Source organism: Cavia porcellus, unplaced genomic scaffold (assembly GCF_034190915.1).
Source record: "Cavia porcellus strain 051 isolate PalLab524CR breed Dunkin Hartley unplaced genomic scaffold, mCavPor4.1 scaffold_2, whole genome shotgun sequence".
Lineage (NCBI taxonomy): Eukaryota > Metazoa > Chordata > Mammalia > Rodentia > Caviidae > Cavia > Cavia porcellus.
In genome coordinates, this window is record NW_026947485.1 from 78398502 (window position 1) to 78425910 (window position 27409).

Here is a 27409-nt window from a genome sequence, read left to right on the forward strand (position 1 = left end):
GTTTTGCTCTGCTTTTTTTTTTCTTTTTTGTCTTTTTGAGACAGGGTCTCCCTATGCAGTTCAGGCTGGCCTTGAACTCACTTTGTAGCCCAGGCTGGTCTTGAATTTTACAGTTCTCCTGCCTCAGCCTCCCAAATGCTGGGATTACAGCTGTGTGCCCCCACACCTGGCTTTTCCAGCTTTGTCAGAGAAGTTTGACATCCATGTTTTTATGTGAAACTACCAAATATCTAAATGCCGGCTTACTTTTTGTCAACCCATATCTGAGGAGCTCCTTTGTGACTTTTATCTGGGCAACTTTGCTGCACTTAATCTGCCTATTTGTCATGTCCACGATACAAAAGAGTCCCCGCTCTGGCTGGGGATTTAGCTCAGCAGCATAAGCGCCTGCCGTGCAAGTGCGCAGTTGTGAGTTAGAGCCCTGGTACTCGTTCCCCTGCTACTCCAAGGGGTCAGGTAGTTTACCTTTTTCAGTTTGGAAACATACATTACTTCCATTAGTTTATTTGCTTCTATCACAATGTGTAAATAATTAAGTATTCTCAGTTTAACGGTTTGCCCAAAGACCTGGCCTTAAAGTGAAACGCGGTAATCCTTGGTTCTTAGGATCCTCTCCAGAAAATTTTTATGTTTCACTTTGTTGGTTGGATACTTGGGAAACTAGCTAAGAATAGTATCTCCCAGGTTCTAACCACTAACAGTTTACCCTGAGTGTCACTTGGGCTGTGCCATTTTAACTAGTCGATTCTTGTATTGAATAAATTAGATAACATTGCCGTTTTTGTATTTCCTGTTATGTTGTCTTATAAAATTAATGAAAAAATATGCAAGGTTTGGTTTTCCTGTATTTAAATGATTAGACTGGTAAGTGGTTAAAATGCTCCCATTATTTTAAAACAGATTTATGGATTTTATTTTCTGATCAAATAACTTTAACTTGCATTTTGTTTTTCTTGCTTCTGACCCTTTAAGCTAAAGGCAGACACACCTGTCCTGGATATCAGTCATCAGCACTGACCGGGCCCGGCCTGCTCAGCCCTCCATTCTCCACTGTGCTCCCCTTGGGTCAGCTCCTCGAGACCCAGTGCCCAGCGCCGTGCCCAGGCGCTCATGACCAGACTCTGGCTGCTTCGATATTGTTCAGATCCTGGCCAGGGCCTGGTCACAGTGCAGTCTCTAAGGGGCCGGGATCCCTGACTGGTGGGGCCACCAGCTTCCCAGGGACTGGCGTCCTGCCCATATATGCTGAAAGCCAGCTGTGCTCGTCACACCCCTGCCAGCATTGTTCTGCTGTGAGGGAAGCTAACACAGGCAGACCCTTTCTCTTCACTGGGTTTCTTAGGTCTTTGCTGAAATGAGATAGTCCCTTACTTTCGCCACCTCTTCTCCACTTTGATCTTGAAGCCGTTCTAGCTCCTCAAGATCCAGGCAAAATTCCTGCTGGTCTAACTTTGCGATGTCATCCATTTTTCCATTCTCTTCCATCATAGTCATGACCTAAATTTTGAAATAAGAAAGGATGACAACAAGCAAAGAGCTAAAATCTAAATGATTTTCTGAGACTTCAGATAGTAATAAATGAAAAATAGACTGTTTATCTAAATGTACTACTGGATAAAGAATCATATTATAGGATTATTGTGCTTTTTGAACTTTTAAGATTTGATCTTTAAAATTTTAAACTCATTGATATAATTAAAATTAACAGAAATATGTTAGCTCGCCTCGAGCTGACTTTAAAATTCAAATGGAAAAGTAAATGTGGTTTAAAAAGCCAAAATGTTTTCGAAAAATGAGAGCAAAGGGAGAATTATTCTCAAGAGACTAAAAACATAAAGTTGTAATGATTTAAAAGTTTAGTATTAGCTCAGGAAAAGATACACACTCAATCTTGGATTCCTAGGAATCCAGGAACTGACAAGGGGCCTGTTCAATTAGAAAGCCCTGCAAACAGTCAGGTTAGATCTATGTCTCATGTCACTGGCAAAAACAAATTACTAGTGTTATTAAATGAGAAGCAGAGGAAAATATGTGGGACTGTGGAAGGCTGTTTTGTTTTGTTCCTGAGACAGGGCCTTGCTATATTTCCTAGGCTGATCTCAGACTCCAGGGCTCAAGGAATCTCCTTGCCTCAGTCACTCGAATAACTGGGACTAGTGGTGGGCATCACTGCACCCAATTTTGGGAAGAGTTTTTAAAGTCAGACACAGAAAGCAAAAAGCTATACAAAAAATGATCAATACGCCTATGTAATTCTAAGATTTTGCACTCAAAAATGCACATTGGAGAAGGTGAAAAGACCAATATTTTTGCAGGTTGAACCATATTTTTTATAGAAAACATTTGCAGGTTAAACTAGCTAAAATAGTAATTTTATGCAGTTACCCAACAGTGAAGACCACCCCCAGAGCAGCCCAGGAGCACCTGCAGGCTGCTTCATCCCTCACCACTTGGGAGGGATGCAGCCACTTTTTAGCACCCCAGGTGCCGAGGATGGCAGGAAGGAGAAGCCCACCAAACACTGCCTAGTGCCCAGCAAGAAGGAAACGGGCTTTGCACCCCAATGCCAGGGGTGTTTGAGTTTATTACCACAGAGTGGCTAACCCTAATTATCATAAATAAATGTAAATTTACAAGAAAAATCAAGAACTCTCATAATCTAGAAGAAAAGACAAGCAACTCTGTAGCAAAACTGGCCAGAGAACTCCCAGGAGAGCAAACACAGAGTCTGCACAGAGGCTGGGGAGGTGCTGAGTCTGACTGGCAATCTGGAAATAAAACAAAGGGGCGGGAAATTACCAAGGCAGAATTTAAGAACATTGTCTTGAACTGAAAGACAGTTTTCCTATTTTGAGGGCTATCCGATGTCTAACACATGGATGAGGCAAAAATCTAGGGTCCGGTAGGACACAAAGTACACACTCAAAGGGGAAAACTGAAGAGAGGTACAGTAAGGTGAACCAGTGAGGCTCGCTAAAGTTGTCCTGCCTGGCTCCTTGGTCTGAAGGGGGGAGGGGAGAGTAGTGGCCAGAACCTGGGTAGGGGTGCAGGGGAGGAGGACAGGCCACTGCCAGCTTGGGCCCATGGGGAGGCAGCTGGGAGAAGGAGCTTGTCGAGAGTCTCCTGCCCTCTGATCTCCTGCACCCGCCACACTCCTTGCTGCTCCCCAAGCAACAGTATCTATTGCTGCTGTCCTGAAGATCAGCTCCTGGGGCTCAGGGCGCAGGGGAAAGGTGGGAGTGCAATTTCACAGCTACCCAAGAGAAGCCATCAGACATATTGAGAAGCACAACCACAAAACTTCCAAACATCAGAGAAAAGAGAGAGATAGAGACAAAGAGACAGAGACAGCCTGTGAGTTTCCAGAGATAAAAAATCTGGCTACCTGCAAAAAACTGGAAATCGGAAAGAGGCTAGTTTCGCTAAAGCAGACACTGTGAGCCAGAAGACAATGGGCTAAGCTTTCAAATACTGAGGGGATTGTTACCTTAAATGTCATTTCATTGTCACTCAGATTATAAGATATGGGCATGGAAAATCAATCAGACGATGTGGAATATAATAACCATTGGTAATGTAATATCTTTTTTGAGATTCTGTATCATCATTTTTATTCTTTTTGCTTTTGAAAATAAAAATAAAATAAAATAAAATTCTAAGGGGGAATCATTGTATTCTTGGGCAAACCATCAAAGGAAGGTGAGACCAGGATGAAGGCATTTTTAAGAAACGCCTCTGTGTACGCAGCTTGCTCGGCTTTCCAGGGCAGGTTGGGCTCACAGTGCAGGATATCTATCTGAAAGGCCTCCCAGAAGTACAGCGCTGTCTGAAACACAGGCTGCTACAGCAGTCTTGTTAAGGGAGCAGCTGGAAAAGGCAGGCCAAGAAAACAAAAGAAATCAGAGGGCCAGGTGAAAGGATGCCCAGGAAAATGGACAAAGGCAGGTGCTAGGAAAGCACCGTGTATCAGCATAGACAGCAAGGTCTTTGGACTGGAGGTGGAGGATGGAAAGCTCTACAAGGGAGGCCACAAAAACTAGAAATGAAACAAAATAACTGAGCCAGGCATGGTGGTACACACCTGTAATCGTAGCCCTTGAGAGGCTGAGGCAGGAGGATCGCTGTGAGTTGGAGCCAGCCTGGGCTATAAAGGGAACTCAAGGCCAGCCTGAACTGTACAGTGAGACCCTGCCTCAAACAAACAAACGCCAAAACAGAATCGTTGATAGACAGGCTACCCGAAGAATATAATTGTATTGAAAAAATAGTTCTATCATTTGGAGATTTTGAGTAGGTAATAGATATGTAGAAAGGTGAAATCTAAAACAAAGACAATCACTAACTCCAAGAAAAATAGCTGTAAGACTGACGCAGGAGATTAGGGCTTAGCAAAACTAGCTGGGGAAGAAGGCATGGCCCGTTCATTACATGATTCTGGAACATCCGCACAGAATTCCTACATGCCACACAGTCTGTGTTCAGCAACTCTTTCCTTGTTACACATAAGAACCTGGACTACTTTTGGCCCACTCAGTGGTAGCAAGCATGTAGGTGAGACTCCCTTTACTTGAGAATTTCTTGCTTTATTTCACTATGGAAGGAGGGTATATTTTTATTGTGAGGGTTGTTTTTTGACAGATTCTACAGGCTTGCTCACTGGTTGAGTCTTACAAAAGAGTCGCTTATTTATAAATTATCTCTGAGCCGTTTAGTAAGTATTTTCTAAGTGGAAAGCCTTGTAAAGGGATTTAATGATTTTGTGTCATTGGCTGGCTGTAGAGACCAGCAGAATTTATTCTCTGTCGAAACCACCAGGAAGGGAGGAGTTGATATTTCTGCAGTACAGTCCATTTGGCCCCGGCCCTGGAATTACTAGACTTGGTGTCCCTCTGGTTTTTTGTTTTGCTGTTTTTATCAAAATCAAGCTCTCTGGGTGAGCGCTGGAGAAAAGGCTCCCTCAAACAGCGGTCACTAGGTGGTCCAGCTGACTTTGTGTGTGGCCTCATCTGTTGTTTGTTGGTTTAGTTTCTGGTATCTTTCATAGTTTGTAACTGCTACCTTAGGTGGGAACTAGACAAAGGCCTTAGCCTTTGGTGTTTTGGGGTATTTAGAAAGGGATTTAGTTGTAGACAGGACTTTTTTATAGCAGTGTGAGCACACAGCACACCAAGAAAGCACATTCTGAGTCGTGTGAATACTGACTTTCTGGCCTTTACTGAGCTCTGGCTCTGATAAGGGCTATGAGTTGTGCCAGTTGGGCATTGGCTTCTTTTAGGAGAGGAAGGTGGCAGTGAGGTAGCAGATTACAGAGGCAAACTGGTTGAGTAAGTGGACGTGGCCTGTCAAGCACAGAGACCCAGAACACAGAATCAGGATGATTATGCAAATTCCCAGACCCTGTGCTAGAACTGGCTAGACCAATCAGAAAGTGCTATATTCAATTCTCCACTTATATCTGACATAAAACCAAGCAGGCCTTTGATAGGACAGTTTAAATCTGACATCAGGCCAGTTGAGGTTCTGATAAGACAATGGTTCTAAATGCCGTTTGCATGGAGGAGAAACAATCTAGGGACAAGTCATAGAAGAGACTCCTACTGTCATCTTTGTGGCTGCTGTGACCATTTCCACTGGCCACACTCACACTGTAGCGTGTACTCCTTTTCTGCCTTCAATAAATCTAAATTCTTGACATCTTTTTCATGAGTCTTGTCCAATTCTTTTTTCAGGATACCAAGAACCTGGAAGGAATTTCTCTGAGACACAAAAAGCCTGGTTTAGAGGGGTGAGTCTTTAGTCGGACAGCTAGTCTCTCTAAAACTAGTACTGATATTTATAAAACGTAAAGGTATAACTTTGATAAAACTAATTGTTAAAATACTGTATGAGGCAGGGTGGTTGGGAAAGACAGAGAAAAAAGCCATTGTCTCGATGGAGAGTGACATGGTTCATTCGACCTTGTCATACACAGTACCCCGGAAACCCCAGATACAGACAGAGAGAAAAGGGGTGCAACTCCTCAGGCTGTTGAACAAGATAAAGTTCAAAATGTCATTTCAGGCTGAGACCAAACGCACCAGCGTCAGAGGCCGGACACTTACGGTTTTGGCCAGGGCCTTGATGCCGCTTCTTACCGCTTTCCTCTTCTGAGAAAACTGCCTAACTTCTTTCTCAATGGCCTGAAAGGAGCAAGTGCGTCATTTAACAAAGCACGAGAAACGCCAGGGAGAGAGAGGACAAACACTGAGGTAGAACGCACTAGTCCTGCTCTGAAAAAGTTAACAAGAGTAATAACACAGAGAGTAAGAAATCTATACCACCTCAGTGACCGCTGAAGCAACCTGTGACCCGTGTCAATTATTCGGCCAGTGCAAAGAAGGTAATTGTGACAAATTAAATGAGGAGTCATTGACAAAAGAAAACATATTCTTTGACTGGGAACTCAGTTGTGGTGGCACAGTGGGCTGAACTGACCCACACTGCTGCCGCCCGGTGCAGAGCTCACCCTGGAGAGCTCTGAAGCCATGGCATCCCTTCTGCTCCTGCTGACACTCTGCTTCCAGTTGATCGCAGGGCACCGCAGCGCTGTGACTCACCTGGGCGTTTTTGTGGGATTTTGCAGCAGCCTAAATACTGGCCCTAAAGCTCATCTCTCTACCCTACAATCCCAGCCTGCAGGGCGGACGTCTACTGGCTTTCAGTAAAGGAAAGTCACACTCCTCGGATAACAGTGCCTGGCCAGGCGTGTCTCACTTAGCCTTCTAACTGTCCACTGGGTTTCCGCAGGATCTTTATCTATTTGGCACATCAGAGAACATCATTTCAAACCTAGCCCACGGCTGATAAATACCTCTTGATTTTTCTGTTGTATCCAGGGAATTTCCTCCTTGATCTCAATGACAACCAGTTCCTCTTGTGATGAGTCAGTGCTTAGCTTTCTCTGAAACATCTTAAAAGAAGATGGACATTTTTTAAATTAAAAATTCATCAAGTCCTCTCCCACCTTAGTTCATAGAACTACACTGCACCCCTTTGTATCTGCTGCATTTTTAAGATACCAGATATCTGCTTGCTCAAGATGCAGTATTTTCTTCGCTGAATTCCGACTGGTCTGTCCGTATTACAGGAATAAAAAGGTTCCAAAGACCAGTAGTACAAAGTATTCCTGAAATAGCACCACAGCAACATCGTGTTTAACTGCCACACTTTGCAAATATCTTGGGCAGTCACCGAGAAAGCAGAAAGGACCGTGCAGGCCATACAGTGCTTAGGTCACACACACGTGCCCACCTAGCAAGGCCGCCCTGCCATCTGTGCTTAGGATCTTAACCTTCCTCCTTGCAGTCTGTCTACTTTTCCCCAGGGAGCTCCATGTCTCTCCCTCTCCTGGATCTTCCCCCAAAGGCACCCAAACATATTTGGGCTCCTGGATGACCAACACATCAGTGTCCATACCACACCATTGTTATGCTCTTCCCTGCAGCAGAATGTCATGGAGGAGTCTGGGATGTCACACCCTCTGGTTCTCCTGTGACCTCGCTGCTTCCTTCCCCCTGCTTCCTTCCTTCCTTCCTCAGCTCCCCAGAGGTGCTGCTTTCTCCACGCTGGTCTCTCCTTGTCTCTTCTCTTCTCAACATTCTTTCATCGTGACCTTAACTAGTCTGATGACTCCAGATTCTCTCCATATGCTATGATTCTCCGGTATGTCTAGATCTCCCTCCCCTCTGATGTCAAGTGTCATCAATCCAAAGGGCCAAGCAACATCTCCTCCTGGTATCAAATTGGCTTTTTGAGTCCAGGGCATTACTAATTTCAGACTCCCTCCTCTCTCCCACAGCTGCTTGCGCCTCTGCCATTGACCCCACTTCTTGAATGGCCTGGTCTTCTACATGGTTGTTCAGGAAGGGAATCTAGGAGCTTCCCTTGACTCTTTCCTTTTCCTCTACCTCCAAGTCCAGGTCCATTGCCGAGTTCTAGCGACTCCTCCCTCAACCCTTGAGCTGTGTGCACCACTTTGCCCTCCCTAGCACTCTCTACCCCACCATCTGATACAGCCTGTTGAGCAATCTTCCTGCCTCCATGCCTTATCCCTCCAGGAATCATTATTCATATAACAGCAAGTTGTCATTACAAAAATGTAACCAAGATCTTACTAATCCTCTGTTCAGAATACTTCAAAAGATTCTTATAATGTACAAAGTGAAATCCAGACTTTGACCTGATTTACACAGCTCTTTCTTACCAGGTCTCTTCCCACTTCAAGGACCTCATTTCCACTGCCTTCTCACTCAGTCACTCCAACAGCCAGATTTTGTGGGTACTCACCCATCACACACCAAGCTCTGCTGCACTGCCCTGAGTTCCTGCCCTCCAGCCCCTCTCTTCTTACCTGGTGGCACCGTTTAATTAAGATTTCAGCTTGGGTGCTTTCTCCTTGGAGACACTACTCAGGCAAACACTGTTACATGAACCTATTTTGTTCACCAAATAGGACTCATTCGCTTATTTTTATCCATCTCTCTGCATATGACCAGCCTCCAGTTAGAATGCAAAGACATTCAGGACCCTGTCCCTACAGGCCTAACACTTTGTCAGCAGGAGCTCAGGGAGTATTTGTTGATAGAATGAATGAATCTTGTTCTCTAGCCAGAGACTTCCTAAATAACAGGTGTTATGAGAGTATAGCGGAATCATTTCAACCCAGCACCAGTACTGGTAGAAAACATTCCAAGCTAAATCCTGATCTGGCACTATAGTTTAAATTAGCTATAATATTTGTGACCATTTGGAGATAGACTGAACATTCAGGTGTAGTTTGTGTTCTATTTAAAAATCATGCAGTCCCTGAATAAGGAGAGATACTAGTTAGTAGGTGCTTAAACAAAATAGAAGCTTTCTGATTTACAGCCCCTTCCCCAAGAGCAAGCAAAGCAGTCAAAACTCAACTGTGTTCTCAGCTTCGGGCTCTGACTCTGAAATTCTCATTGCACTTAGGCAGTCGTTCTCCTCCTCCATGCTGCTGTTCAGAGATGTTAGGAGTTGCTGGCAATATTCAGTAATTTCACTGGCTAAATTTCCTCCAAGCTTCCTATATTAATAAAAAACAAAACACATAAGTTACAAAGTCACAATTTAAAAAAAAATCACAGTTAGCACTATCGTTTTTTATGAGAAGAAATAGATGCACAGTTTTCCACAGAGCCCTGCAGTTATTAGAACTCCACTTTCTACAGAAGAACACTTCCCTGGGCTCCAGGACACAAGCCTCTTTGTCTCTGTGGGGTGCATTCCCCCTGCATGGCCAGAGTGCACCAGGCACTACCTGCACATGCACTGCACCATCTCATGCATGCCACACTCAGCCCTCACACTCACTTGGGGCAGCAGGGTCATTTCCAAATGGCACAGCAAGGCGCCTAGAGCCTCCCACACTTCACACTGGGAGGGCTGGGAAGAGTCATACTTGCACCCCTTGTGATGCAAAGAGTCAGGATGGGGCCTAAGAATCTGTGTTTCTAACAGACTCTCAGGAGCTGCAGTAACTGAGAGGGCTCGCCATGTGCCTAAGGTCACAGGTTCATAAATCCTGGATCAAGGTTTCCAACCCAACCTTCGTTTGAATCAGAATTCAGGTGATTACTAATGGTGTCCTTATTTCTCGAAATATAGCTCTCCCTCCTGTACCTGTTTATGGTGGCCTGAGATGCTGTCTGCTCATGGATTAAAAAGGATGTGTTAGGATTCTTTAATAATAAGACACAAGGTTGAGTTTATTTAAGATTCCATGTATAAAATGGACGTGGGGGTACAGTTCTCAAATGAGCCTGTGGAATAAATGGCCACCGAAATTGTTATGATACAAACATTCCATGATATTTCTCACAACGTTATCAAGAAAGCTCTATTTTATCACCATTGTAATCACAGGAGATATTGGGAAATACTTTTTGCTGAAATAAATCACACACTGGTGTCCATCAGCAGATAAAACTAGGCACTACATGGAGAGTCCAGGCTGTCTGGTTGGTGTAATCTGCACACTGACACCTGCTGGACATCATCAATATGCTTGGGTAGCACCGATACATTTAGTATTTTAATTTTACCTAAACAAATTAATATCATTTAAGCAATAGCTTACTAGTAAGCAAATGTATGCATGTCCACATACATGCGCAGTCACGCATGTACACACATACATGCCTACTTATGTGCATGCGTGCATACATACACATGTGCATACATGCCTACATACATCAGGTTTCCGAGGGATAAACAGAAGCACTTCCAGTTACCTAATGTTCAAGACCGTCCTCATTCCCTGTCTTCCGGCAGGTGCTGTGGAATCCTGGACTGCTACACTGTCTATCCTTTCTCTACTACGTACTTTACTTTGAGGCTTTGAAATGTAAGGTCTTGGGAGTGGGGCTGGAGGGTCACCCCTTCCCGAGCTAGGCAGGTCCTGGAGACAGTAACAACTCATCCGGGCGTGATCTTTCAGTCCAGCCACCTGGGGGCTGGGGATTTAGCTCAGCGGCATAAGTGCCTGCCTTGCAAGCAGGCAGTCCTGAGTTCGATCCCTGGTACCGACAAAAATGAAAAAAAGTCTAGCCACCTGGAGGGCTCTTACGCCCCAGGGCCAAGTCCTAGCCTCTAGGTCTGGAACCTGCTGATATTTTTCAGCCTAACCCATCCTTAAGTGTGCCAAATTCTTCTTTGGGAATCTTGCCTCTTGCCACATTTTCCATTCCCCAGCCATCTGTCCCACCTGCAGCTTCCCATGTGGCCCCTCTGGGGTGGTGTGGCCCCTCATCTGGGACTGTGGGAGTCCAGCACCCTATCTTTTCCACAGCAGCCGCCTGCTGGTACATCTACCTTGCTGTGCTAAAGGAATAATAAAAATCTAGACACCATAGCCTGGGGCTGCTTATGATGCGCCGCATGCACGTACTTCCACCTGAGGAAGACCAGGGTGCTGTCGTCTTTCCCGTTTACCAGAATGCTTTGTCCATCTGCTGAAATTCTCACCGACTGAATCCCACGCCCCTGGTGGGAGTGACTCCGGCACCGAGCAAAGGTTTCCTGAAGAAGTTTGGGGACAAAGTGGAGAAGTCACAAATGCGACTCTGCACATGGGTTTTCTAGCAGGTGGCATGTTTGCTTGTGGGCAAATCTTTTCTATGTGCCCACGGCGCTTCAGTGGTTTGGTGTGGAAGTGGCTCTGGGGAATATGCAGTGGGAAATCCCACTTCCAGCCCACTCACCAGGTTGGTTTGTTCTCTCACTACTTTGTACAGCATGGAGAGGGCTTGTTAACCCCAAGTCGGACACAGAAGCAGGCGGGCTGGTGGGGAGCTGTGGAGTTAGGGCAGGGGCCTTGAGTGAAAGCAGAGGGCAACTTCTGGTGCCCTCAAGAAGCAGGGAGGTTCCTGGGTGTGATGTGGGAGGGGGATGGGTGCTGGGAAGGAGGCAAAGGGCACATCCCAGGGGACAGCAACCAAACCAGTCAGACAAACAAAAAAAATCCTCAGCCCCAGCTGGAATGCAGGGCAACAGTCTTGACTAATGACAAAGATGTGAGTTCTGTGTCACACTCGTTCTCAAGCATGAGCTTGAGTGAACTGTATGGATAGGCAAATGTCCAAACCACTCAAAATTCGAGAGTGCCACAACCTCTCCTCTCCATCTCCATGCTCTAGTACCTCATGTGAGTACATCAGTGGACCATTGATACGCTTCAGAGTTTCCATGCTTACATGCACTTCTTATATAAGGTGGAAATCTATATTTCTCCTTAACAACCAGTGTATCTTGGTGATCTTTCCACATCATTACATAAAGGTTTCCTCATTCTCTATCAGAGCTGTATAATATTCCATATTTCACTTGTGTGCTGGTTTTGTATCATAACACATTTCTCTGTTCCTGCACACGGGGGTGGTTTTACAAACAGCGCTACCAAAAGTAGCCTCATAGAGGAGGTGCTCGGCACCAGGTGCATGTCAGAGGCTCACTCACTACTCCGACCCTGGCCATGGTGGGCCCCTGCGAGCTGCACTGCTCATTACAGCTTATTTGAGTAGCAGGCAGTACCACAGCTTGCAAACTGCTCACTTTATTTTTTTTTAATTCCTCACTTTAAAATAATCTCTATGGAACTCGAGATTTCTCCCACTTAATGATTTCACTTTTGCCCAAACATGCTTTCTGTAAGAGACCAGCAAAAGAGCTGGGGTGCATCCAGCCCAGAGCCAGGCTCTCTGTGGACTAGGGGAATTCTCTGTGGGTGACTAGACCCCCAGGGGGGTCTGGGAAATATGGAAGAGTCATTGACCACACTAGGAAAAGATCCCCTTCCTCTGGGGGAGAAGCAGCTATTTTCACCTTCTCTGAAGTCTGAGGACAGTGGAAACGGGAAAGATGGTGGCACTGGGGGTGCCCGGAGGCTGTAGTGATGGAGGACACTGGCCCTTTGGGCAGTGCCAGCCTCCCTCGAGGGATCAGGCCCCGCAGGCCAGCTGGGAGCAAGTGAGCAGAGCTCTTGGCCCTATGCCCTCTAGGGAGAGAGCTTCCTGGCTTTTTAAAGCGTCCTCTGACCAACTGAATTCAGTGATGCTCAATGGGGGTCCAGGACACAAAAGTGGTTGAGAGCCTGGGTGGGAGGGAGCTCCTGTAGGGTGTCCTGCCCAGCACTGTATACCAGGAGATCTCATTTTTACTGCTCAGAGCTTCTTCCACTGGAAAGCCCACCCAAAGCTCAAAAGCACCCACAAAATGTCAGTCCTTGATACTGGCCATGATGACAAAAAAGTTGAGCTGATTAGAACAAACTCGGATTCATCATTTAAGGGTTTCTGTTCCTCATCTGAAACCAACATACACATCCCACCCCTTTTTTAAAAAAGGAATTTACCAAAGTGTAAATGTCTCGGATACACAGGATTCCACATTTAGCTACTGTTATGAGCCACAGTCCATGTGAAGACAGATGGAGCGTTCCAGGCCCGTACTGTTTGCTTTGTACCTTTTGGTATGGTTTAAGAATGACAACATCGTTGTGACCCTGCCAATCAAAAAAAAGGACCACATTAGAGCAGCCATCAGGTGCGCAGCCACTGAGTTTACAGCTGTACACTGTGTGGTCCGTTCAGAGAGAATCTTCTGTATTTGTTAACAAGCCATTCAAGGTCCCAACCTACACAACCTTTGTTTTTACAAGTCATATATGGACTTGTTTTTACAAGTCCATATATCCTCATGTACAAGTCAATAATCAGTATGCTTATTATGTGTCTGTCCCTCACCTTTCTAGAAAGCTCTTCTTCACCCACCCCCAGTCCTGCCCATCCCCCAGTATCCACACCACCTCCAGATCACACGCGTTATCTTTGTTTAAATCTGACCTGTCTTCAAAGTCCAGATCCTCCACTCAGCTCTTCTAAAAGCTCCCTTGCCCTGAACCACTCCTCTCTCCTTCCAGTTTCATTGTCTAATCCTGGCTATTCTGGGAAGGTTTTGACTGAGAAATTTAGAAAGACAAGGAGGTGGGCACTGTTGGGACTCAACACAGGCATTACTGGGACAGTGCATGGCCCAGGGCGGAAGGACAGTGAACAGATCACACAGCCAGGGTGTGTGGACAGTGGTGAAAGGACAGGAATGACATTTGACATTCTGTGTAATTTTGCTTAGGGCTCGTGTGCAAAATTTCACTGAAAGTCATCTATTCTCTGGTCCTTGGCATCTATGAACTCGATTTTCTATTAGATTTTTTTTTTTTACAGCACCATGCTAATATTTTGTCATCTGTTTGTTTATCTGACCAGCATGGATATATTCATCACCAATGTAGCTCAAGCATGGGGTTACTCAAATATATTTAATGACGGATTAATAAGTAACACTAATACATACGTTTTTCAAAGGCATTATGTTAACTTAAGGAAATCGATTGTTAACTGGGCTATTCTGTTGCAGCAGTCAAGAGGACCATGCCTAATTACACAACACGCGCTTGAGTGCTAAGGTCATACGTGCTTAAGGTTCGGCATACTTTTTCAGGGAGGTGGTAGCTACAGATGTATGGCACTTGGTTGCAGAACCCGTATATCCCATTACTTTGAAAGTTCAAGGTCGCAGAAGAAAGAGTGTGCTCTGTCTCATACAAATACTTATGAATGAGTGTGTCTCTCAGCCGCCCTCTCTCGTCGACAAAATCTGTAGAAAGTGTAATATTTGGGGAAGAAAAGAGATCACTTGTACCATATCGATTTTATATATTAAGTCATTATGGACAATTATAAAAATCGAAACAAGGATTTTAAATACTTGATCAATATCATGGAGGCTATTTGGTGATAAAAATGATTTTAAAATAACATCTCTACTAGAAATCTTTATGATTGATAGCAAGTAAAATATCTTTTGTAGACTATGGTTAACAGTGTCAATTAACTTAAAGGAACCAGCATTAAAATAAACATGATAGCACAGAGATTACTAATTAAAACATAAAAAGACTTGGAGATTTTCCCTGATACTAAGCCATTACATACCTGCAAATTGCTACCCAGGTACATTTGCCATCTAAAATCGAGAGTGCCTATTTTCTCTTGCCTTCTATTCCAGAAAGCTTTCTATACAACTTTATTAGCAAAGGTGACTGCGCTGTAAACTATCTGAATTTAACTATGCATATTTAAAGCCATAAAACCAGCAATGTCACAAAATTACACATAAATTTGACAGAAGTGTCAGCTGGCCCCACTTCCTTTCTTTAGTAATGGAGCCAGTTTGTGAAACTCGGCCTGGAGGAAAGTTCACATTTCAAATAAGTTTTACTCTGTAAAGCCACACAAGGAGGAATCATTTTACTTCTTCCCATGCTAAGAGAATAGAATGCTGTCGCAAAACAAACAAATTAAAATAGAGAACTATAACAACAACTCAGCTGGGTCAGAACACAGAGTGGTTCATTTTTCTTTACCTCGTGGCAGGGTTTTAGGCAGGGTAAATACTGCCAGCCTGCTTCTTTCTGCTTCCGGAATTGAGGAAAGCACTGCCACTTTCACTACGTTTGTTCCCAAAAGAGACACCGTGGATATTTGTAGAAGGTCCTTGCTCACCTCTAAAAGCAAATGAAATCAACCCACATTGGGCATCGGTTAAACTCGAAGAATCCTTTACCATCCCAATGAAGTTACCACATTATAGACTTGCCCTCACTCTATCTTTAGAACCAAATTTAAGTACTGATATTCAAATTCAAAGTGACTTTTAAATGTAAGTGACACGGGCCTTTTTTCCCCCTGTGGTACTGAAAATTGCACTCAGGGCCTTTGCAGCAAGCTATATCCCCAGTTCTTTTCGGTTTTCATTTTGATACAGGATCTCCCTAAGCTGTCCCACTGCTCAGGTTGGGCTTGAACTTGCAGTACTGCTGCCTCAGCCTCCCAGAGCACTAGGATCATAAGCTTGTGCCCTCATGCCTGGCTTTAGGATGAACTAGTAGATTTCTTCTGATATCTGGACCAGCAGATTCCAACCCGCTCAGTCTGGTCCAGAGACTTGCCCACCTGGGATGGCTTCCACTCTCCACAGCTCCTGCTGCTCTGGTTTTATTGAAACTCGATATCTTGTAAAACTTTTATGCATTAATAATAAAAGGAAAATAGTAATAAAAACAGATAAGCTCAAATTAAAAAATAAATACAGAGAACTTTCAAAATCAATAAGAACAGGAAAAACAGTATAGAAAAAGGGCAAAGAATTTTATATAAATGGAATCACATGAATATGTGGTGCTTGGTTTCTTTTGCTCAGTGTAATTCATTGACATTCATTCCACATTGTGTGTATCAGTAGTTTGTCCCTTTTTGTTGCTAATACTCTACTATATGGATTTCCAGTGTGTCCATTCGCTATTGATGGGCAGTGTGGTTCAGTTTTGGCTATTGTAAATAAGGTTGTCATGAACAGCTGCATACAAAAACCCCTTTGCCTTCAGTTAACGGCACCACAGACTTCTGCCATCCAAGCTGGACCTGCCGGCCAGAGCCACTGCGATCCTCCTCCTGCCGGATGGCTAAGCGCTGCGCAGTAGCTCTCCAGCCCAACACAATACCGAAGCAGAGGAACCATAGAAAGGCTGGGCCTCTGCACCAGCCATCATACCCTGCACCACCACAGGCTCTAGGGACAGAATGCTAAGGCTTGGACAACAGCTCCCAAAGGCCTAGGAGTAAAAGGCTTGGTCCTCAGTCTGTGGTGCCATGGACAGGTGGCTGAAACGTGGAGAGGTGGGGCCGAAGGAAGGAAGTGAGGTCTGTGGGGCCTACCCTTACCCAGACCCCTGCCCCTTTGGCTTCCTGGCTTCTTCCTTCCCCTGCTCCCACCACCATGTGCTGCCTCACACAAACTCAAAGCAACCAGCTAGCCTACTGTGGACTACAGCCTCCAAAACCGTGAGCCAGAATGAACTCTTTTCTTTAGAACCAATTTATCTCAGGAATGTGTTCCAGGAATGACCAACACACCTAGCTCTCAGTACAACCCAACACCAAGGCTTGTCAGTTCCTTCTTCATGACTATGGTGCGGGTTTGTGCATTGTGGGTAAAAACACATGCCACGAACATTTTTGCATGCCAATGTTCACAACAGCTTTATAAAATTTGTTGCCCTTTTTCTATACTGTTTGTTCTCCTCTTATTGACTTTCAAAGTTCTTCATCCTTCTAATTTATTTTCATTTGAGCTTCTCCTTTTTTTTCTGGAATTTGAATCCCAGATCGGCAGCTACTACCTGTGCGGCCTTGCATAAATATTTAACTTCACACTGATACTTCCACTGCCTCATCCATAAAATGGGATAACAGGAGTTTTCTGCCTCATTCTCAGTCCTCTTAATGGCTTATATATGCCAAGTGTTTAAAACATATGCTCTCCTCTAGTAGGGTGTCCATCATAAAAACCTGCTACAGGAGGCCTATGATTATTCTCAGCTCTATTAGTATAGCTTCTAATCATCTCTCTTGTTTTTATTGTTTTCTTTTCTTCCTGCTACCACCCTCACCCTGGTGCAGAGACTCATCGTCTAAAAACAAGTCAAATCCTTCCAACTCATTTCAAAACTCTGATGATGTGCCACTCGCCACAGAATAAACCCCAGACTTCTTGGAGTGACATTCGGAGCCCTTGGTCATCTTTCAGACTTCACTGCCATACTCGTCATCTAGTAAATGCTTCCGTTTATCCACTACATCAAGCTCTTTTCAAAGAAATCTTGAGCTGAAATACTAATGTGCCACACTCTGCGCATGCGCAGGTGCTTCCCGGACCCTACTAATTCCCCTCGCTCTGTCTTCTGCACCCCTCGCCTGTGCAAAGCCCGACTCCACCCCTTTCCTCACACCCAGCGGAATTAACTGCTTCCTCTTCGTCCCAACAAAGCACTGTGCTTTGTCTTCCTTCACCCCTGTGAGACTTAGTTCAGCACCACACACCTCCCAGGTACTCAGGAATTCTCCTAAACGTTTAGTGGAGAGATTTATAAATATGCTTTGGGGGGAAATATACTAAGGCATACTTAAAGCCAGAGAGCAAAGACTCGGTGGATTTATCAAAGATTAAAAATTATTATTATTGTTTTTTATCGGTATCAGAGATCAAACTCACGACTGCCTGCTTGCAAGGCAGGTGCTTATGCCGCTGAGCTAAATCCCCAGCCCTAAAAATTATTTTTTAAAAAATGCTTTAGGGACAAATAATCCCCAATTCTCCTTGTAAGAATATCAGAGATTGGGGCTGGGGATTTAGCTCAGCGGCATAAGCGCCTGTCTTGCAAGCAGGCAGTCATGAGTTTGATCCCTGGTACCGATAAAAACGAAAAAAAAAAAAAAAAAAGACAAAAAAAAAAAAAAAAAGAATATCAGAGATGGCCAGGTATTTCATTATTTAATTCAATAACTGATATTAGAAAATACTTCAGCATCAGTTATGTTCTAAACAGACAAAGCTAGTTATTCAAACACTTCTATATACAATGTGGCTTCTTTCCTAAGTAACTTTTAACTGTAATTTAAGTGGTTTTTTCTTTTAGAAAATATGCCATAAATAATTGTTTTGCCATAGTTCCATTCATTCTTTGGAACAAAGCCTTTCATTCTTTGGAATAAAATGACCAGCATTTTAAGTTAATAAATATCCTGTCGCACCTGTGAATCCAAGAATCTGAAATGAGCTTGTGGGCTTGGCATCGATAACAAAGACGTTTCCTTCTGAAGTTCCAACTAGCAGATATGTGCCTTGTTGGTCATAACTGGAAAAGAAGAAATCTAATGGTGAGATCTTCCTTACTGTACCAGCCAGATGCTAAGCCAGCTTATAGAATGAATGACCATGATGGAGATACATTCGAAAGCAGTCATTCTTATGGTTTGTGGTATTTAATGATCTCTGACCTTAAGAAAGCTGAGAGAAAATCATTCTACTCTAGGCCAAGGTTATGCCAGGTTACAACTTTAAAAATATAGTCAAGAGGAAAAATTACTTCACCATAAATAAATGAACTATGTCAGTAGAACTTTCTTACAATTTCAAGTGGAAATAAATAATCCTCAAATTAGTAATGGATGCAACATTTTGGCACCCCATGACTAGTACCCAGCAGAAAGATGATAAACATAGGAAATGATATCTATAATTTCCTCAGATTAGAAAAAGTGGAAATATACAAATCAGAATAAGATATAAACATTGGAGAAAGAAGAGGCACAAAATACACATGGCTCAGAAAAGCAGGGGCCAGGCCAAGGAGATAATAGACACCCCCCGCCCCCAGCTAGAGGCAGTGAGGTTTGGTGAGAATGGCTTAGAGGACAGCAACCCAGCTGCCCTGGTAAGTACAGGCAAATGCAGCAAAAGCTTCTCTTCCCCTGTCTGAACCCGAATTCCCTGACCCAGAGAGGTCAGAGTCCTTCCTTTATGACTCGTATTTTAGGGGTCACATTCAATGAGCCACCATAAAGAAAGAGCAATAATAGCAGCATGCAAATCCAAATTCAGGGTGTCTACTACAGAGCTTTAAACATATTGCTTCAAAGAATATCTGAGATAATCTAAATGTCCATCAACACGCTGCTTTTGTAAAATAAAAAAGAAGACACATGTCTACGATGGAATACCATGCTGCTCTAAAGAAAAATGAAGAAGGCTGACAAAACATTTTCAATATATACGAAGTGGATTGGGTAATGGAGCTCCAGAGATTTGCATGTAATTTGTTCCCTTTAAGAGCAGTGGCAGAGACCCCAAGTCCAGCTGGGGGCTTCCGATCCTGACATACACAGCATCCTGTCTGGGGAATGCAGAGCCACAGAGAGGTACTCAGCCTCCTCAGTGCCTCCCTGTCCTCTTAACACTGAGAGCAGCTCCTCTGTCACATGCAGCTGCCGAGGCACCAGCAGAGGGGCTTGGCACCCGGAAGGTGCTGGGTGATCATTTCTGGCAGGGAGCAGAGGGCTGGAACAGGCTGCCTCTAGGGCACGGCTGGGTGAGCAGGGACTTCCCACACCACGGCCCTCTGCACTTTCTGAACCTCAGACTGGAGCCTGCAGATCACAGTTCCAAACAAATGCACAGCTTAAGAGCAGCGACAGCCTGGCTGGAGTCCTGCCGCCCGCGGGTTGCTTACATGAGGTGCTGCACAGGCGCCTGCGAGAGGAAGGCCTTGTGGGCCACCCTGGGGGAGTCTGGCTCGCACACGTCCAGGAAGTACACGCGGCCATCCAGAGTCCCCACGACGGCGGAGAGGGAGGAGGGGGAGCAAGCCAGCGTTGTTGCCTGCGCCTGCGGAGGACACAAGAAACAGAATGGGGTTAGTCCTGCATACAGCTGGCTGAGCCCCCTGGGTCATTGGGGTGGCAGGGCTGCGCCTCACACGTGGGGGGCCTCGGATCCATCCACAGCACACATGCAAGCGCACATGTACAAGTGTACAATGCTTTGAAAAGCCTGCACAATGACCGGTGTGGCACAGGTGAGGTGGTATACACTGCTAATTCCAAACTCAACCCTCCTGAGCTAACCCATCACGTAGGCAGCCATTGGGATCTGTCCTTTACTTCTAGTCCTTTAATCCTGAAATCAGAATGGTGGGATATGAGGAAGATGTTTCAACTTTCAACCATAGCATTAGTTTATCCCGGAATGATGACCCAATGATTATGCCAGTAATTTTCACGAAACAGTAAGACAGACGAATAGCAAAAAATAGGGCAAAAAAATTGAACAGATTCCTGCTATCTTTGGATCTTTTTGTAAAATGTGATTTTTAAAATCACCCTTTGTCTCCTTTTAATTAAGGGAAAAATAAATAAAAAATAGCAGGATATATTATAGTAACCCACTTTGATTTCCTATTAACTTGATTTGAAACCCTGTATTGCTCTCACCATCTTGTTTTGACTGATTCTCCTCTATTCTGTTTTGCTTGATAGTACCAAGTTCGAAAGTATAGGCAACAACTATGAAGACAGTAAGATTCACTATGACGCCCATTCTGGTTGACTATTATCTTCTTTTGAAGTCCTCTAATGTCTCCAATGTTTTGGTTTTATTGGTTTTGTTCTTTACTGTTTTGTTCAATTTTATTATAACTGATGATATAGGCAATTCTTTTTAAGATAGCAAGAGGCATTATGGTAACCATTGTTGATCACCTTGTATTTTGTTTTTACATTATGTATTATGTCCATCCTTTTGATTTGACTGACTCTGTCCTGTTATGTAACATTTGGTTTTACTCTCTTCAAAAAAAAGTAATAAGAACAGTGGGAGTAATAAAACCCAAAATGTGTAATTGTCATTATACAAAAGAGAGGAAAAGAAAGTGCTCTAAAGGACATAACTGCATGTATATTTAAGTGTATAACATAACCATATTACTGAGTTTTTGTTGGATCATTGAACAGAACTGTTTGCAGTCTCACTGTTTGAATGTCCACTCTATATGCTTTAATTTTGTAACTTGAACAACTATTTCTAAGATGACAATATGTAATCTATTAACTACTGATTTCCTACTGTTTATTTTTTCTGAAATTCTGTATAACTTGTACCCTTTTTTGTTTTTTTTTTCTTTTTTCTCCTTAAATAAAATTTTTTAAAAAAGCACCCTTTGTCTCCTGAATCATGATGAATCTTGAGAGGAATAAGGAGGACTTAAGATAACTCTGACACTGGACTATGCATTAAAAACAAAACAAAACAAAACAAACTTGTGCCAGAGCCCTGCATATCTCACGATCATGTGTATGGAACAGGATGTCTGAGAGAGTACATTTTCTCCACAGTACTTAAGAAGTCAGATTGATTTCCCTACGCTATACTTTGCAGGTGATTTGAATCGTCATGGGATGCTGGGGCTGGAAGAGAGCTTATGAGATCATCATCTCGCAGAACAGAAAATAAAGGCCGAAGAGGTGCAGAGTCTGCCCCGGATTCTGTGGTGGGTGGCATAGCTCGGACCACCACGGTGTCCAGGTGTGTTGGAGCACAACAGGCTCCCACTTGAGTGGGCTTTTGTGTTTTTTTCCAATTTAAAATTGGTAATTATTATGTTCAGTGAACAATAAAATGAGTTTGAGTCATTTTTACCCTTGCATAGCCCAAACCTTGATGGTGTTCATCTTCACTACCCTAATCCCCCAGGGCTCCCCTTTCATGTTGTCTTCTTCCTCGACCCCAGATTCCACATGGAAGAGGAAACAGGTGACACTGGCCTTTCTGAGTCCCACTTACTTAAACAGGATGAGCTCCAGTTCCATCAGTTTTCCTGCAGCTCACTACTGTTGAGCGGAAAGCCTTGGTGGGGTCCCTCGGGCGTGTACATGTGTGGCATGTTCCCCAGATAATCCATCTTGGGGTAACAGTGGGTTAGCCTAGGAGAGCAGCACACTAGCTGGCAGCAACAGTCGTGGCAAACTGTCTCCCGTAGGTCTCTGGCTATAGGAGAGCTAGGCTGGTCCCTGAGGACCCTGCCTCATCTTTAGTTCACAGGAAACACAGGGCACAGGTGGGGAGATCATCCACCACCAAGTCCTGTGGGCAGAGGTTTCCTCCAGCAGGGAAGGACCCACGTTTCCCCCAGCTGGATCACGGGAGTGTGCCCAACCTGGCCCAGAGCTCAGGGATGGCTGGCCGAGGCCTTCGGGTGGGGCTTGCATCTGGCTTGGACAAAAGGAACAAGGGAAGGTCTGTTTTATAGGGGTTCTGCTACACGTTTGCGTGTATCTCATGTGCAGGAGATGTGGTCAGATCACCTTGTAAGAGCTCTGCTAGCTGAAGAAATTCTAATAGAATGTACACATATAAACCCTGGTCATGCAGATCACGGAGTCTCATGTTTTCATCTTTTAGCCAAGAATGAATGTTTACTTTGATGGAGAGTTTCATTTATCCAATTGAATGACGGATCATTTGCATCTTGTAATATGCCTCCATGAGGTATGATACTTAGTGTGCTATAATTGAGCTTTTACTTTTATAAAGGGGAGGGATTGTAACCTCCCTACCTACTAAGATCCATAGCGCTTCCAGAACCATGTAACATAGCCCAGGATGGTAATTAACAGAAAAACACCCAAGCATTACTGCTGTTAAGAAACAGGGGCTGTTTCTTACTGCTGTTAAAAAGGGGCTGTTAAATTACTGTTTGTAAAAAGACACCCCCCCCCCCCCGCCCAGGCTGTGCCTTATCGCCCTCCTGAACACGCAACAAGCAGCATTGATCTCTTGTCTGCAGGCTGGTGTACACGGAACCTGAGCCACATTTCCTGGGCTGAGATGATGACAGCCAGCATTTCTATCCCACTGTCCACAGTGCGTAGTTCAAGGTGTTATTAAGACATTAGAAGACATGTCCTAAGATTTCTAGGAAGTAGAAACTTCTCATCTTCCATGTACTGTTGGAAGGTCCCTTGTCTGACAGCACAATGCAAGGCTAGCGCTGCCCTCATGTGGATACCAGGACACAAGGCCTAAAATGAGACCAAAATCATTGAGGGAGACAGAAAAACTGGGACCTTGCTGGGTTGGGGTGCACACCAGGCCAGAAAAATTCTATACTTGGTCGTTGACTGATCCAATAATTTCCCACTTTTAAATTTTTGACTTAATCTGATCGGAGTGGCAACTTTCTTTCATTTGTAATTGATCTTAATTGCAAAGTGGGGTCATTTAACTGAGATGGTCCAGGAACTGCTTCATTGCTAGGCAAAAAGATCAGCCCTCCTGCCCTCTATTCCGATCAGGCTGCCTCCACAGAGACCCCTGCGTGTCCACCACAAATACGGACCATGAGGGAGGTGGAGACCCCCATGATTCCAGAAATAGCTACCACCTCTGCAGCACTCACAATGTCTTACTCAGCCCCAGGAACTGCTCTCTGCTACCAGCTGGACACACAGGAAGCCTTCTGCAGCAAACGTTCGCACTGACTTCGGGGATGCCGGTGTGGACAGGTAGCCTGGTTTAGACCTCAATGTTGGTAAAAACTCACCTCTCAGGTACACTTACCTTGATGTTCAGGTAAATCTTGCTTACACAAGTGCAATCCTCCAGCCCCCAAACACAGACTTCCCCCGAACGTGTGAGGGTCTGTAAACGGAAGATAGACAGAATTCCAGTGGAAAGAAAGATTGCTGTGGAAACACACTCCGAATCACTGCCTAGCGTGCCCATCTGAGGAGTTGGCGAAACATTTTCATTCTCTTTATGCAGATTACAAATAATTATTTCGACTTCCGATATCAATACTTCTTTTAATAAGTAGTATTTTAAGGATTTAGGACAAGTGTATTATATCTAGTTAATACTTTTATTAGCCTGTAAATAATGTTGGTATCTCCTACATTAAAATGGTATTGATCTCATTTTTTAAAAAATAAACATTTTCGTTTGCTTCACACAAAAATAAATCATTTTAATATAATTTAAGGGAGCCATAGTAACTAATTGAAATTAGAAAATTAAATTAAAAATTTTAAAAGGAGCCTGCTGCTGTGCCTCTGCTAAAATGTGCTAGTGCCCTTCTGCAGAAGAACAACCTTGCTTGATAGAGAAAAACAAATGAATTAATTAAAAAATTTTGCCATGTAACATACTTAAGATAAACTTACTTGAGAATTCAATGACATTATTGCCTGTTTATATTTCTTATTGCTGGGACAAAATACCAGATACCGGAAACTTGGAGGAGGAAAGGTTTGGCTGACAGTGTCAGGGATTTCAGTCCAGACACAGTTGACTTCAAGGCAAGAATGTCATGGCAGAATGGCCTGGTGGAGTGAATGGCTCCCTTCCTGGTGGCCGGTAAGCAGAGATGCTCTCCCCTGGGAGCACGTCCTCAGAGACCAGCTCCTCCAAATGGGCTCTGCTTCCTACCAGCACATTCGCCTAGGAACATCTGTCAGTGAATCCACACCCTACAGGACATGGTGCCCCTTGGCCCCATGACGTCACTTGGAGTCATAATCTAGTTGATAGATTAGCATTTTGCCTGATGAATAAACCAAGAAATTGGACATTGCTCCTCCTTAAATTAATAGACTGTGTTTTTCAGAGTTGTTTTAGAATTATAGAAAATTAAGCAGCAAGTACAGAGAATTCCCCTTCCTCTGCCTCTCTGCATATGCAGTTCTCCCCTTGCACACTTCTTGCACTGGTGTGTGTATTTGTTAGAATGGATGAGACAATAATGATGCTCTGTACTGTGACGGACTGAAGTCTGTGGTTTACATAGGGCTCTCCTTGCTTTGTACATTCTGTGTGTTTTTACAAATATATAATAGGTGGCTGCCATCACAGTGTCATAAAGAATGGTTTCACTGCCTTAAAAACTCCATGTGCAAGCCAGGTGTGGTGGCGCTCTCCTGTAATCCCAACACTTGGGAGGCTGAGGCAGGAGGATTGTTGCAAGTTTGAGACCAGACTGGGCTGCAAAGTGAGCTCAATGCCAACGTGAACTGCATAGAGAGACCCTGTCTCAAAAAAATAAGACAAAACAAAAAAATCTCCTGTGCTCTACCTGTTCACCCCACTCCCCACCTCACTACCCTCCTGGCAGGCACTGACCTTTTTACTGTTTCCTTAGTTTGGGTTTCTCCAGAATACCACACAGTAGGAACTGTGCAGTATGGGGGCTTTTCAGATTGGCTTTTATTAGTTAGTCATATGCATTTAAAGCTCTACTCTTTTGGTGGCCTGGTAGCTGCTTTTTATTATTGGATAATATCCCATTGACTGTTTATCCATTCACCCACTGAGAGACTACTTAGTTGTTCCCAAGTTTGGGTGATTATGGATAAAGTTGCTATAAGGATCTGTGTGCAGTTTTTCCTAGAAGTGTGTCTTTCCAGCCCCCTTGGGTAAGTACTGAGAAGTGTAATTGCCAAGTCCTGGAGTAAGCAGATGTGTAGTTTTGCAAGACCTTGTCCAAACGTCTTCCAAAAGGCGATGAGATGGTTTCTCTTGTTCCATACCAGCATTCAGTCTTCCCAGATCTTGGGTTTTAGACAGCCTAATACTGGGTAATGACCTTTCCTTGTTGTTTTCCCACACAACAAACAACTGCTGCCAGCATCTTTTCATCTGCCTGCTTTCCACCATGTATCTTGTTACTGAGGCATCTAGACATATTTTTGCTCATTTTAATGGGGTTTTATATTTTCTTACTGTTGAATTTTAAGTGTGCTTTGTACATTTAGATACAAGTACTTTACTCAATAAATGTTTTTCATGCAGTCTCTGGTTTGTCTTTTTATTCTCTTTGCAGCCTTTTTATGGAACTGAGGTTTTTAATTTAACAAAGCTTAGTTTATCAATTTTTTTTCTGCCATGGATTGTGACTTGGTATTGTATCTAAAATGTTACCACCAAGCCCAGGGGTCACTTAGATTTTTCTCTTGTCATCTTCTAGGAGTTTTATAGTTTTACATTTGAATTTTTCTATGAAACCTGTAAGGCTACATCTAGATGCTTTTGTATGCAGATGTCTGGTTGTTCCAGCACAGTTTACTGAGCCACCTTGGCTCCTCTGTCAAAGACAGTTGACTGTATTTATGTATGTAGACTTCTGCGCTATCTACAAAGGGCTCTCCATTGTGAATCTTTGCCTTTGTATATTAATTTTAGAATCAATTTTCATATAATAACTTGATATCTTGACTGGAATTACATTTAATCTACAGACCTAGTTGGGAAGAACTGACGGCTTGGCAATCTTCCACCCATGTATGTGTAATCTTTATACAATTTAGATCATTTGAGTTTGCTCATCGAGGTTTTGCATTTTTCTGATACGCAGGTTATACGTTTGGTTAGATTTATAGCTTGTTCACTATTTTGATGCTGAAGAAAATAAATGTGTATTTTAAATTTCAAATTTCAGTAAGAAAGCAGCTGACTTTCTTATGTGTCAAACTTTTATCTCCCAACCTTATGGCAATCACTTGTTACAGGACGGTTTTTGGTGCACATTTGTTCACTATAGAAAAACAACTTTCTCAATGTCAAGACTGAAAGCAGCTTAAAATGACTGTAATGTGGCACAATTCATGTTCCGTTTCTTGAGTTCTATGAGCTACAAATATGTATCAAATATCTAATTCCTACATATCACAGTTGTGTACAGCCTTTGTTAGCTGAAACAGTCACAAAAATAGATACTAGCTTGCCACAGTCCTGAATTATGCTAATTCACTGCTGTGTAAAAATACAAGTTTCACAGAAAAACACTAAAAAAAAAAAAAAAAAACCCAAAAACATACCATTGGCCTTTTATCTGGAGCCTTTTGCACATTATCTGAGGGAAAATCACCAGAACTTCCAGATGGGAAAAACCTTAACTGTCACTTATTCCATAGCCTACGTATGTTTTAATTTTTCAGAGCATTTAAAAATATTAATGGTATTGATGAATCATATTAAAATTGAAATATCTTGAGACTAACAAAAGGTAAATAAACATTGGATACAAGGCTAAACGTGGAGTACTTTTCCCTTAGGTTGACTGAATTCTTGTTTTGTGTACAGCAAATATTTCATTTTCATGCCGAGGTGGTAAGGCCCTTGTCCTAAAGGGAACAAGTGTCGGGCAGGTCTGACAGCCTGGCTTGCAGCGCTGGGTTGGTGAAACAAAGAAGAGGTCTCCTAGGATCTCAGTTGCTTGGGCTGCTGTCAGGAGGCCGCATTATGAAGTCACAATATGATGACGTCATTCCATCAGGAGAAAAGTTCGGTGATGGAAGTGTTTGGTTTCTCTTCCTGTTGCATCTAAAACGTCCCCCAAAGTCTCCCAAATTCAGAAGGTTAGTGGCTCACAGGTGCACGATACTCATCAGTGCATTCATCC

The 27409-nt window shown here is 43.6% G+C and overlaps 1 protein-coding gene across 3 annotated transcripts in view; it reads right to left on the reverse strand.

Annotated features, from left to right (window-relative positions):
- Nucleotides 1–27409, reverse strand: part of Cfap43 (cilia and flagella associated protein 43) — a 90709-nt gene that overhangs the window by 37198 nt on the left and 26102 nt on the right. For all 3 annotated transcript variants that reach the window (XM_023567298.2, XM_063244661.1, XM_063244660.1), the window contains 11 exons: nt 23575–23655; nt 19691–19845; nt 18213–18316; nt 14987–15127; nt 14054–14217; nt 12914–13063; nt 10952–11082; nt 8947–9088; nt 6851–6949; nt 6102–6179; nt 1372–1497 (listed from right to left, as the gene is read on the reverse strand). In XM_023567298.2, the coding sequence (XP_023423066.1) occupies nt 1372–1497; nt 6102–6179; nt 6851–6949; nt 8947–9088; nt 10952–11082; nt 12914–13063; nt 14054–14217; nt 14987–15127; nt 18213–18316; nt 19691–19845; nt 23575–23655 (1371 nt within the window). The remainder of the gene's footprint in view (nt 1–1371; nt 1498–6101; nt 6180–6850; nt 6950–8946; nt 9089–10951; nt 11083–12913; nt 13064–14053; nt 14218–14986; nt 15128–18212; nt 18317–19690; nt 19846–23574; nt 23656–27409) is intronic.